At 40.6% G+C, this 13212-nt stretch overlaps 1 protein-coding gene across 1 annotated transcript; it reads left to right on the top strand.

The window, feature by feature from the left end:
- Nucleotides 1-40: 40 nt before the first annotated feature.
- LOC119739431 lies at nt 41-11555 on the top strand. Its single transcript, XM_038214381.1, has 8 exons — nt 41-159; nt 2927-3115; nt 5104-5153; nt 5803-5864; nt 6656-6871; nt 7859-8026; nt 9034-9151; nt 9820-11555. The coding sequence occupies exons 2-8, from the start codon at nt 2958-2960 to the stop codon at nt 10209-10211; spliced, it is 1164 nt and encodes a 387-aa protein (XP_038070309.1). The 5' UTR covers nt 41-159; nt 2927-2957; the 3' UTR covers nt 10212-11555.
- The last annotated feature ends 1657 nt before the right edge of the window (nt 11556-13212 follow it).

Genomic DNA, 13212 nt, shown 5'->3' with positions numbered 1-13212 from the left:
TAGTTTCCAATGAATAACTAGGGGAAATACAGCATTGTAATGGTTGTAAACAGACTACTTTCCATGACTACACGGAACGCGTACATTGACATTCCTTCTGTCGAACGCTGATCTATCTACGGTTTCATCGTCATCAGTTTATGCATGAATTGTTTTTTGGTAAGTTATTCAAACTTTGTTTGCAATGATTTCTTTTTCCTTATAAAAGACCGATAAGTACGCATTCTTTTTGTCATTTGGGCTAAGGTATGACGAATAACCAACTCTTGAGAGCAGGAGAGACAATGTGATTTGTGTTGCATCGGTTTCGTGAGAAACAGGAATTATTAAGTGAAATTTGTTGAACTTGAAAATTCCAATGCCTTTTTTGGAATGTTTTCCATACTAAACTTCCACATTATCTCCCGCCTAACACATCAATTTTCCCTCATGCTTTACGAAAATGTAACTCGAGTAACCGATTTTGTGCGTCTTGTTTATCATATGGTGGTGTACCCTAACTAGCCCCATTAATGTGGCCTATTTACTGGACTGCCTCCGTAAACATAGGCCACACATCCACATGTACAAAAAACGTGTCGACTTTGCCAAATTTTGATTTTCACATTGATTTAGGCTTACTTTGTAGATTTTTTTTGCTTTAGAAGCATTCTCACCCTCTATATAGGCTAATCAGAAAGTGCTGCCTTTTTCAGATGTCTAATTTTTGTGAAATTTCATGTTGAAATTTTGATACGCAAACGTGTATCTGGAAATTTTACGAAAAATGGACATCTGAAAAAGGCAGCACTTTCTGATTAGCCTATATAGAGGGTGAGAATGCTTCTAAAGCAAAAAAAACGTAAAAAGTAAGCCTAAATGTGAAAATCTAAATTTGGCAAAGTTGTCATGTTTTTTGTACATGTGGATGTGTGGCCTATGTTTACGGAGGCAGTCCAGTAAATAGGCCACATTTATGGGGCTATACCCTAACGTGGCGCACTTCGAAGCTTACCCAAATTTCCTCGTGTAGTGTTGCCAAACCTCTTTGTTGACAAACCTCAAATTCATGCAGTGAAATACTGGTACTTTTACCTTATTAATGCTTGCTGTTTAACCTCTGTGAACAATTTCGGTTTCATAAAATTTAAGCCGAAATTAAAAAACGGTGGCGTCCGGAAATTGGGCACAATTTGGCGGAGTGTTCCCTAACGTGGCGCACTTAAATAAATCTCGGGAAATTCCAAATTAACATTTAAGAATTTCTGAAAACTTGATAAATTCTGATAAATCATTATTATCTCTACTTACATACCCAGCCAGATGTTTGTCACAAAATTATTTTCTTATTTTTCGGGGCATTTTCAAAGGGTTCACTTTGCACTTGAAAATAAAATCGGAAAATCACGCCAAAATAAGTTTTTCTTTTAACTTTGTAGCGGGTAAATAAATTCGCGATTTATGAACGGGAGTGTTTATAACTTGATGAAATTTCACTTTCTGTGAAATTTCAGTTAAAACTTTTGCTCTAGCTAGGCGCTACAGGCGAAAAATCAAAGTGCGCCACGTTAGGGTACATCAACAATACATAAAACACATTTTTCTGGATGTCATCTTTGGTGCTTAGCCTTAGGTAAGTCTATCTAGGTCTACTCTATCTACCATGGGGATAACAGTTATTAAAACTTTTCAGTGAGGTAATTACAACCCAAGGAAACTCAAAAGTACATCGAAAATGTAATTTGAGTTGGCCTAACCGTGGAATTGCCCATCTCACATTGTAAACATAAAATCAGTCTATGAGTTCTTTATCCTACTAATTCCCAACAAATATACTTGCCAACTGCTACAAAAAAAAGTGATTGAACAAAGTATCTGAACCTAGACCCAGTAATCGGGGCACTAAAACTCTTTTTGGGGTGGTAAATTCTGGTTCGGATTGGCAATACCAGCTATATCACCCCCAGACCAATCCAAGCCGAAGATAAGGAGTTCAACATATGCGGCAATACTACAAGTATACTAGGTCTAAGTTAAACCGAGACCCAGTAACTGGGTGGCAGTGCTAGAGCCAGTTTTGTAGTACTCGTACTCGGTACTCGTACTCGGGTACTACTCAAGTACTTTTTTGGAGTACTCGTACTTGTACTCGAATGTCAGTGTACTCGTACTCGAAATGACAGAACTCGTACTCGGGGAGCAAAGTAGGCCTACTCATACTCGACATGTCAAAATTGTACTCGACCTTCAAAGTACTCGTACTCGAATAGCAGTACTCGGGGGGGGGGGGGGGGGGGGGGAATGGTATAGCTTAACTTACCGCGGTTAATTTATCGATACTTTGAAATGGTTGATTGGCTTGTGGAGAAATCGACGTTTCCTGATTTTCCTCTGTGCACGTCCAGACAAACACATTTAATATCTAGCCACAAGTGGGTCTGTTCTCGGTCTGACTGGGCCTGGGCAAATTACGCACAATGAACCATTTGCCGTATGGCCGTATTCGGAAATACAAGTACTCGTACTTGTACTCGTACTCGTACTCGGAAATACAAGTACTCGGAAATACTCGTACTCGGAAGTACAAGTACTCGTACTCGGAGACCTTTTCTTGTTCTCGGAGGTACTCGTACTCGTACTCGGCAACCTAAGTACTCGGCAGTACTCGGTACTCGGAAAAAAGTACTCGACTACAACACTGGCTAGAACCCCTTTTTTGAGAGTCTGTACCTACAGGTCGAAAATCCAAAATCTACAGCTGACCTGGCCTGTGTACAGACTTTAAAGTACAAAGGCCTAGAACAACATAAACATATCTTTTATCAAAACTTGGGATTCAAACTGAAGTTTGAGTTTTTTACTTCCTCCTACCTCCCCTCCCCCACCAATTCTAAGTCAACGAATCCATTCTTCATTGTTCATGTTCTTTCTTTCTTTTTTTCAAAAGCTGTTGTGAAGAAAAAACTGTGCCCGCTGCAATGTCAAATAGAGTGCACCTCCGCTCGGGCAGCGCTGGTCCTGACAACAGGGCCTTTCGGGAAGCCATCGCCAACATGAGACTCGAGGTGCTTGAGGCCAAAGCGGAGACTCAGCGAGTCAGAGACCAGCTCAACTGCCTGATCATGCTTGTCAAAAGGTAAAAAGTCTACCCTGCCATGCCTGTTGAACAAGTCTGGATACACTTTTATCATCGGGTCCGTATATTAAAAGCATAGGTGCTCCATGTGCCAGCAATAGAGGGTGTGTTTTTACCACTTATGAGATCCCTGTGGACAGTACACATAGCGTGTGTGTTCTGTACTGAACTAGTCCGCTGGAAGTACGCACGATTTCCTGAATGTGCCATAGCTATTAGCCACAGCAACTTTACGTGAGCATCAGGCGTCATCGGCGCGATTACATTTGAATTGATCTTGCGATGGTTTCCCAGACTTATCCCTGCCCCCCAATAATTTTGGATCATTCGAAATATAGGTCTCCCCAACTCTCCTTTTTCTGGCCGTTGAAGGAGTACTTGTGCACGAAGCCCAAAGGATCATTTGCTTTTCGTGCATTTCATGCGTTTCCAATAATAACACAACTGAAATCCAAAGAAGGATTTTCAAAACCTAACCAGTTGAAGTTTCAGCTCAGTAGATATTAGGCCTATAGTTTTCCAAACGAGCGAAAAACCAAGCATAACCTTATGATCATGAAACACGATTTTGTCTATTTGAGCACTCTTTTATTTCTAAAAATCAGTCAGTTGACTGCTTGTCAGAAGTCACACACATTTCATGATTTCTTTGAAATGACAGACAAACAGCCGGAACAACTTCACGGGAGTGTATATAGTACCAGTACGATCTTTGAAACATGATTGATAATAATTTGGTTGCAGTTGTTACTTTTGTGGTATTGCAAATGATCTTGTTAAGGTAATTGAACTGTCCAATTTCGAGGGCAATATCATGCTTTTAAATGCCTTTGTCAACCATTCCCACCAAGATCACGTTCGGACTAAGATCACTGATTGGCCTGTAATCAGTGGCAGAGTTACAGGGGTACCCCCCCCCCTCCTTTATGACTAAATAATGTGAAAAGGAGGAGTGTACTAAACGGAAAAGAAAAGAAAACCACCAAAACACATTGTTAATTTCAATGATATAATAATAATAATAATTATAAGTATTACCCTGGATTGGACATTTGGGAGACATCCCCATAGACTTGTGCAGAAAATCTTTCAAAGTTAAATGTGCCCTAACCCAATATTCCCTTGCCCTTTTTTCCATGAACAGTATGTTTACCAATTAGACCACGAGCAGCAAATATAACCTAATTGTGACAGTAAAATTGTGCCTCTAAAGGGGGGCTGTGACATGACTGATGTCTCTTATTGTGCGAAGAAATTACGATAACGTGTCTCCTTAGTGGTACCTTTACATGTATAATAATATTAATAATAAACAGGTATCCACCAAGCAAGACGCTCATGGCACATAATACCACAAAGAAAAATTTATATTTTAAAATGAAATTAAATTAGATTCACAGAAATTAGTGACAGAAATAATAAAATTAAACACAAAAACATGAGGTGAACATGTGGGTTTCTAGAGAAGGTTTAAATACAGACAATGATGATGACTGACTAATTTCAAAGGGTAGATTGTGCCAGGGTTCGGAAGCGGTGCGTGAGAAAGACTGGTTTACGCTTGCCGAATGAAGACTAGTGACGGTTGATATTTCATGATAATATCCGTTACGTAGTCCGGTGAAGTTCCTTGTAGTGAAAAACAAGGAGGGTCATGATGGCAATGCACTCGATGATGGGGATCGAGCAAGTGGAGGGACTTTAAGATGGGGGTGATGTGAGTGGTGAATGAAGACAGTACAAACTGCAGAAAAGATTGATTCATAAGGTACATGTATGTCAGCCACTTTAATGAACTGCTGTTGGAAAAATGAATGTGATACATGTACATCACTGCTAATGAGTAGAATGCGTACTCTGAAGATATCCCCACCCTCGACCACCTTGTTCATTGTACATGTACATCATGTGGTCGGACGTGCGTCGGATTTTATGGAATTGCCCCTCTGCATTTGAAGTTAACCCAACGTTGTTGCTTTTTGACACAGGGCTTGGATGGGGGATCAGGCCGCCGCTGTCCATGTGGCTAACATTGTTGGTAAGTTTCCACGTAGCTCACTATGTACCCGCTGCCAATTTCACTCACAAAATGTAGGGCATAACTCGAACCACCGGCAAAGAACTAAGGGGTGGGCAGCCGTTTTTGCCGAATATTGTTCATAAGATCAGTTCATAAGAAGCACTTTATTGGCTAAAAGGAAAAAAAGTAGCTTACAAACTTTCTAAGCATGATGTACTTCAATCATTTTCAAACAGTGCTGCCATGGATTGAGATTAACACAACTCATTTGATTAGGGAATGAGACAACTCATGTCTTATCAACAAGCACTCTAATTCACATTGCCCGTCTTCAGAATCACATCAAAAGCACCAAGTCTTCTGGTCCGTGTTTTGATTGAGAAACCTGATTTCAAGGACAGCAAAATGATTCTAAGCATACGATAACATTCAAGAAGTATGGTTTTTTTTAAATTTCATTCGCCTATTCCAATTTCCATTATCATTCACCCCCATGGCTATCACAGTAAAGCAAATAGAACAGCTTGTAAGAATAATAAGTTCTTGTGATTGAATGAATCAGTTGTGCAGGATTTTGCCCAAGTTTCACAGATACATAGTTCTCTAATATTCAAAAACTGCCAAATTAACCAAATTAACCTTTTTTACCCATATTCCCCCTTCTCAGGTGCAGCACCACCCAAGTTTCTCAGAGATGAACAAAACGAGGAAGTCAGTGCGATAAACAAGGTAATAATACTAATTTTTTAACTGAAAAATGTTTTTTTAAAGAAAATGCCAGTTTTCTAGCAATACAAAAAATATTCACTTTGAATGAGACATTGAAAGAACAAAATCAGCTGGTGTTGGTTAACGAAATAATTACTCTACAAATTTGGAAGTAGTTTTTCATCTCCACAATACACGTATATGTAATTTAATTCCCCTCAGAGTAGAATGGTTCCTGCCCCAAATAGGTATTGATAATGTTGGGACTCATAATCAGACTAAGTGAAGGGCGAATTTGCATCTGAGTGAAAACAACACAAAAACATATGATGGTGGGGTGCAGACTTCCAAAATAGTTAGGCCAAAAAAAAAAAAATAGTTCTGCTTCTGGTTTCCCTACCTACCCTTTTCTGACAGCCCCTACCCTAATTTTTGTATGGGAAAAATGAGGGGAAAAAACACCAAAAACCATCAATTTCTACCTTTTACCCTTGACTACACGCAGACGCCTCAATATGATCGTACACCCAAAAAAATGGAAAAAAATTAAAAAAATTCCCTACCTACCTGCCCTATTTTCGAATGCCATGTAATCGGAAGCAGAACTTTTTGTTTTGTTTTTTGGCCTTATTAAAAAAACAGTTTGTTTACATTAAACATGAAACAATCAAGAGGAAGTGGGTCAGAATGAGCAAAATAAAGTAGTTCTTTACTTTACAGAAAAATTGAACAAAAACAGGAAAGAATGGTTTTAATGTTTTAAAACGCTCTTCTGAAAAGCCTTTGTGATCACCTTTACGTTTGCCCCTAAGAACCGATCCCTTCACCACTGGGCGATGCTGTCCATCGGCCTCCTGAATCGTCACTACAGACGACTGGAAGCTCAAGCCTTGTCGAGGGCCAAGCAGAGACTCCAAGAACGGCAGGATTACCTAGACCAACAGCTGACCAAGCACAGGGCGCTCTTGAGAGAAGCCAGCGGCAGAGGACTGGCCGACGTGAAGAAGACTTCTAATCCATACCTTGAGGTAAATAAGGCTAGGCATATGTAGTAAATTGATCCCAGACCAGCCTACATGCAGGTTAAAGTGCACAAAATTTTGTTCAACCACTTCAGAATGGGTGTTTATTGAGAGTCTTTTCACGAAAGTCGGATAGTGCGTAAGTCCACTCCACGACTTGCGCCATAAATTATGGCGTAACTTGCACAATCATTTTAGGTGGCGTAAGGTTGTGGCATAACCACTGACAATGACATATTTTACGAGCAAATCGGCACTGTCGTAGAGCCCGTTTTTGCACAACTTAACAAGGTTAATACAAGACACTCACAACTTTATGTTTGAAGTAAGTGAATTTCTATTTTACTCGTAACATAATTTTTAGAGTTGCCGAACGATACCAAAGAACGTCAGACAAAACAATTTTCAAAATGGCCGGCTGAGGTGATCCAACCACTGTTTCCCGAAAGAACAAATTCTCACACAAACAGCCGTCGTCAATGCTGTTTTTATCCTCATCCAAGATGTTTTAATTATTTAAAACGTTGCGCAGCTACGCCAAGTTTCGCGAAATCGTTCGTAAGTTTATTGCGCAGCTGCGTAACAAATTTGTTGCGTAAGTCTTACGCATGGTGCAAGCTACGCACAGTTTTGTGAAATCGGCTGCTGGTCTACACAGTTTGCCACAATTAGCCCATTCATTGGTGTTACAGGGGAATTGTGGGGGAGTGAGTCAGTCAGACTGGTAGTCAGTCCGTGAGTCAGTGAAATAGGTACAAAGAGGACACGAGGCTAGCCCTCTGGGACCAGCAAAAATTACAATTAATGAATTTCCCCATTACCAAAATATGAAAAGATAGTTTTTAATGGAAACAGTCCCAATGAACTTTGCAGTTGAAGGGAATATACAACATTCTGATCATGACCCATTATCATGAAGAACTAGGATTGGAGCAATGGAATTTCTTCTTCTTTTTAAAAAAAAAGACTTGAATGCAAACTGATTTTCCTCAGCCCCAGAAGCCACACAGCAGCTGGAACTCAAGACCCAAGTCCTCCAAACCCAGCCCCCTGGCCCAGCCAGAGTTTGACTACCCTAAGCAGTTCCGGCCTCCTAAGGAGCCGGTCGTGGCCAGCACCATGATGCAGCACCTCGCCAATATCGCCAAGATGGAAAGGGAGGTCGGTTTCCTTTCTTTGCAAATTTTGACTTGGGCTTTTTTATATAAACTCTCTACGTCAACAGTGTTGTACTCAAGTTAATTGCACATATAATCACAAGTCACTTTCAAGTCAATCATAGTTAAATCACCAGTCGATCAAGAGTCAATAGAGGTTGAAAATAACTAAGCCTTATAACTTGCCTCTCATTTAAAGGGCTTGTCCCTGGATTTGAGACATGATAACATTTGTCTGACTTGTGATTGACTTCTGATCATCTTGTGATTGAAATGTGATTTACTTATGATTGACATGTGCTTGTCTTGGGATTGTTTTGTCTTGTGGTCGTCTTGTGATTTACTGGTGATTACTTTTTAACCACTTGAGAGTCATTTGTACAGTACTTGTATGATACCTCTCACCTTTTAACCAGTTCCCGTTGGATGACGTGTGTGCACGCAAAGGTTTTGCAGGACTCGGAACGGATGACGGATAAACACGCAACAAGCGAGACTGGAAATATATCTTGTCAGCGACTCGCTCGCAGCGAGCGAGGACAGAAATATCAGGGTGTGCTACCAGCAGATGACCGCCTGAACCCGTCAATCCCGCGCCTGGGTCCGGTCAATGTCAAAATAATCCCGGTGTGGAACGGGTTAACTTCATATTTTTCAATACTCCAATGCCCCGCAGTGGAGTGATATTTGCTAAGACGACAGCCCATGTGTACAAATTCAGTGGGAACAACTGACGTGTGAACAGGTCCACCGCCGGAGAATAGGGGAAAGCTTGACGACTTAACCTGTTACTCGCCCTTGCGAATATACATTGCCAGATTGTGGATACACGTCCTCCAGCATTGACTGCTTAAATATTCAGAATATCAGAGATTCAAATCCTGCTTCGGTCAATTTCGTTGAAAGCGATTGCAAGGACTCCATGCTTTTTTGTGTGTGTGTGAGTTTACATGTATTTTCACGAATCTTGTTTTTCCCCTTTTGACCGTGGTTCTCTTCTGTCACATCCAGAATCAGCATGATTTGTTTAGCGCAAGCCACGTGGTACCAGACCGAAGCAAGGCCAAGCGTCCCAGCAGTGGGAACCAGAAACTCAAAGACAACCAAAGAGCAAGGCCTAAGAGCGCCGGTAAGCAACAAAAAGATGTAAAATGATCGCTCATGAGCAATAATTTGCACGGATGTCCACAAAACAACACAGTTTACCAAAGATTTGTCGTGGCATATTTTTAAAAATGTGTGACCTACTGAGGCAAAATGAGGAATGTCCCCCCCCCCCCCAAAAAAAAACCTTGTTTTGAGTAAATCAACGTCGGAAGTCAGATATACTAGAAAATCATGTCCAAATCGATATTCATATTGATCGATGTTGATTTGTATTTTTGAGTAGCCAAGGTATCAAACATTCACACTATGCATTTGGGGGGGGGGGAGGATACTCACAAAAGTCGAAAACTGAAGGACGTTTTTCACTGCCATCAGTGGGGCAATGCATGTCTATTTTTGTTTTTCAAAGCTGTTTTTCTCGAAATGAGGTTTGCGAGATATGGTAGGACAGCGTTGCAGTGTTGCAATAGATTTAGCTACAGAAATAAATTTGGGATCATTACAAAGCCAATGATTGGCACTTCAACACGATGCACATAAGAAAAGCCAAAGGTGGGGGTTATTCCTCATTATGCTATAGCTGGTCACATTTTTCTTACAATCTAATCCTTGTTTCGTGGTATTTTCCAAATAATACCAAAGAAATGTATACACTGTATTCACTGACATCATTGTCTACACTCATTACAGTCATAGCCGCAACCAAAGGGGAGCGGCCTTTGAAATACGAAACCACACACCCTGTGTCCGGCAAACCCTCCAGCTCCTCAAAACCCAGAGCTAAATCCGCCAAAGCTGCGTCCGGCCGCATCTTTGAGATGACGGAGGGGGATCCGTCTTCATCAAAACCAAGCGGAGAGGACCTCTCACTTTTCAATGAGGACGAGAGGGCCAATGGGGGCTATGCCAAAAATGGCGACCACACCCGGAACAGTGGCCATGCCTGGAACAGTAGCCACACCCGGTTTGAGGATACGGTCAGTGAGGGTTTGAGACACATGGAGAGCATGGAGGAGGACTTTCGGAAGACCGCCAAGATGCTGCAGGAGAAGTTGGGAATCAGCGGCGATGGAGTGATATGATGAAAGGTAATGCCACGCCCAGAAATCGTGATTGACCACTCCCTTACCGGTGGACCCTCCTAACCTGTCAATCAAAAAGTAGGCATTGACCAATCAGATCCCAACGTTTAGTCACATGACCACGATATCTTGGTCAAACGGGGTCACAAGCACTTCAAGAAAATGAACACAAAATTAATACTTGGGCTGGCTTACAGCCAAATCCAGGACGGTCCATGTACATTTGCTTCCAAGAAATCTGCCTTTGGTGTGAGATGATCCATGATTCAGAACGGCTACCATGCGCTGCGACGAAAGGCATGCACTGGCAGGTTGAAGGGAGTAGTGCCCTACACTTTATAAGTGTCTTCTGAAATTTGTCCTCTTCTATATTTTTTCCTTTCTATCTTGTACATAGTACATTACCATATTATGAGCCATAGTGAATCAGGGGCGGACCCACTTTGGTTATGGGGGGGGGGGCCAAAACGAGCTGTCAAGGAACAGGTGAGCAGGCATGTGCTACGTTTTTCTGCAAGATCTTCCCATTTTTCACGACCCAAGCGGGGTTTCAGGATACATGTATATTTCTTCAGCACCACAGGCCAACAGTTTCAAGTTTGTTGTCCTCGATTGTAGGCCTAGTGGCCTACTACACACTCGTTGGTTTTTTTTGGTCAGTAAGTTTGTGATATGTCTACAAAGCAAAAGTATGAACTCTTTACCACTATGAAACAGAACCAGTGGCGTAAATCTGTTTCGACGACTGGGGAGGAGGGATGACACCCCTAAAATCCTGAAACTTGTCCAGACGTTGCAAATCTGGGTCAGGGTGAGGGACTTTCGCCACTAGGTGGCGCTGTTCATAAAGCTGCATAAAGATCAATCTATGACATGAGTGGTACTGTTTTATGAGTGCTCTACCTCAATTTGGTACATTTTTTTTAAATAGTTCACGTTTTACTTTTGATTTTTTTAAATTTGCTACAAAGAATTTTTTAATGTTCACCACAAAAATCCTGAGTGTGTGGTCCAATGGTCCACCCGCACCCTCAAAAAGTGGGTGAATATATCCGCCCCCCCCCCCCCCATACCCCCTAGGATTTTCGCCCTTGAACAGAACAGGTACAGAGAGGAGCCCTACAAATCAGGCAAAAGATAACTTTCGTATTAACTTTTCTAAAACAGAGTCTCTGAAATATTCACTGAGAGCACAGTGGTGTGATTTCAACTGATCCAACAATATTGGCTGCAATGAATATCGAGTACAATTTATTTGTCTGTATTTTTCATGATTTTAGGATTTTGAAAAATTAAGTTGGAATTTAAAAGGACACTAGGTCCTGAAATCCCCGAAAACTTTATGTTTTGGATTGTTTACCTAGCCTATATCAAACATCTGGTTGAAAGGAAACCAACCTAATGTCTTACCGTTCCCGAGAAAAGACGAAAAAACCCGCTTGTTTACATCGGACATTTTATGATGTACATGTAGTAAAGTATAGCTCTTCAACGTGTTGATAAAATCATGAAAAATCTTGCAAGAATAGTGTTATTATGCTAATTTGAAAACCAGCCACCAGAATCACTTTTGTCCACGTGTAAGTCTAATGTATTTTTTTTTGGTCTTCAATTCCAGCCCTCCGTGGACAAACAGCTTTGGCACATGAAACTTTTAAACTACCATATCTCAGATACAAAATATGCATTTGGGCAATTCCACAGTTACTCACGTTACATTTTTGAGGTACTACGAAAAATGTAAACGTGAGTAACCAATTTTGTGCGTCTAGTTTATCATACATAACACATTTTTCTGGATGTCATCTTTGGTGCTTAGGTAGGTCTAGGTCTACTCTATCTACCATGGGAATAACAGTTATTAAACCTTTTCAGTAAGGTAATTACAGCCCAAGGAAACTCAAAAGTACCTAAAAAATGTTACGTGAGGAACCGTGGAATTGCCCATTTGCAATAATTTTTTGGTCACTTATGTTTAAAGAGCAATTTTTAAATACCATTACATGTAAATAAAATTTGTGAAATATGCTCAGCAAGTAGGTGAAAATTGCTGTCAAAAGTGAGTTTCCTTCTGTTTGCACCACCCAGTATAAAGCTTTTAAACAAATTGTTTTTTAAGGAAATGCCTTTAAGCAAATACAAACAAAAAACAAAGACCCTACATTGCTCTGGGGCTCTCTTCCCCTCTCCCCCACCCCAAGCCCCACCTCCCCACCCCCTCCCCCCCCCCTTTTCCCCCCAATCTTCGTATTTTGGGGATCTTTTTGTTTTCCACTCCTTACATGATTTCACAGGAAAAGAAAGAGCAGGGCCGGAAGAGACAAGTAGTTTGTTTATTTTCACAAAGGAAACCAATATGAAATGGACCAGTTTGTTCCAATTAATAATTTCTTTGAATCAATAACAGACAACATCTGCACCATACAAAGTAAGCAAAAAATTACAGAGTCAACATATTTAATCTAATGTTATGTTAATATCTGATGAAACTGGTAATATTAACACTTTAAACAAACTATTTTCTATATTTTTTTTACGTTCATATATTTCTGTAAATGTTAAAATTTATTCTAAAATTGTGTTGTAAGAGTTGACGTTTTTGGATCATTTGGTTTCAATCGTTTACTTTTTTTCTGAGCTTTCAGTTGCAAAATCGATCGTTTTTCTCAGTACAAAGGTTTCATGGACATGGAAAACTGGCCCTTACCCTCACAAACTCTTCAAATTTTTCCAGGAGATACAGTAGATTTGTGCAGGATTGAGCACTTTATGAAACCAAAAAACTCTACTCCCTGAGTTTCCCCAATACCTCCCTGAGAAATTTCCAAACTTTAACGAGAAAATATTTCCACTTTAACGAGGTTGCTGGGAAGTTGAGAAGAGGTGCAGAGGTGTGTAATATTCAACCTGCATGAACACTAAACAGACACCATATAGCCAGTCAGAAAATGGGCCCAACTTGGACACATGGCACAAGAGTCAAATACACTCAACTAAACTC

This window comes from Patiria miniata, unplaced genomic scaffold (genome assembly GCF_015706575.1).
Source record: "Patiria miniata isolate m_02_andy unplaced genomic scaffold, ASM1570657v1 HiC_scaffold_30, whole genome shotgun sequence".
NCBI classification, from domain to species: Eukaryota; Metazoa; Echinodermata; class Asteroidea; order Valvatida; family Asterinidae; genus Patiria; species Patiria miniata.
Note: the sequence above shows the minus strand (reverse complement) of the source record. Positions and strands in the feature narration are given on the sequence as shown.

What these genes read in the sequence shown, in the direction of transcription:
- LOC119739431 (XM_038214381.1), top strand. Translation starts at nt 2,958, where the DNA reads ATGTCAAATAGAGTGCACCTCCGCTCGGGCAGCGCTGGTCCTGACAAC. An exon ending in CTGATCATGCTTGTCAAAAG is followed by an intron (nt 3,116 to 5,103) that starts GTAAAAAGTCTA and finishes TTTTTGACACAG; the next exon opens with GGCTTGGATGGGGGATCAGG. An exon ending in CCATGTGGCTAACATTGTTG is followed by an intron (nt 5,154 to 5,802) that starts GTAAGTTTCCAC and finishes CCCCCTTCTCAG; the next exon opens with GTGCAGCACCACCCAAGTTT.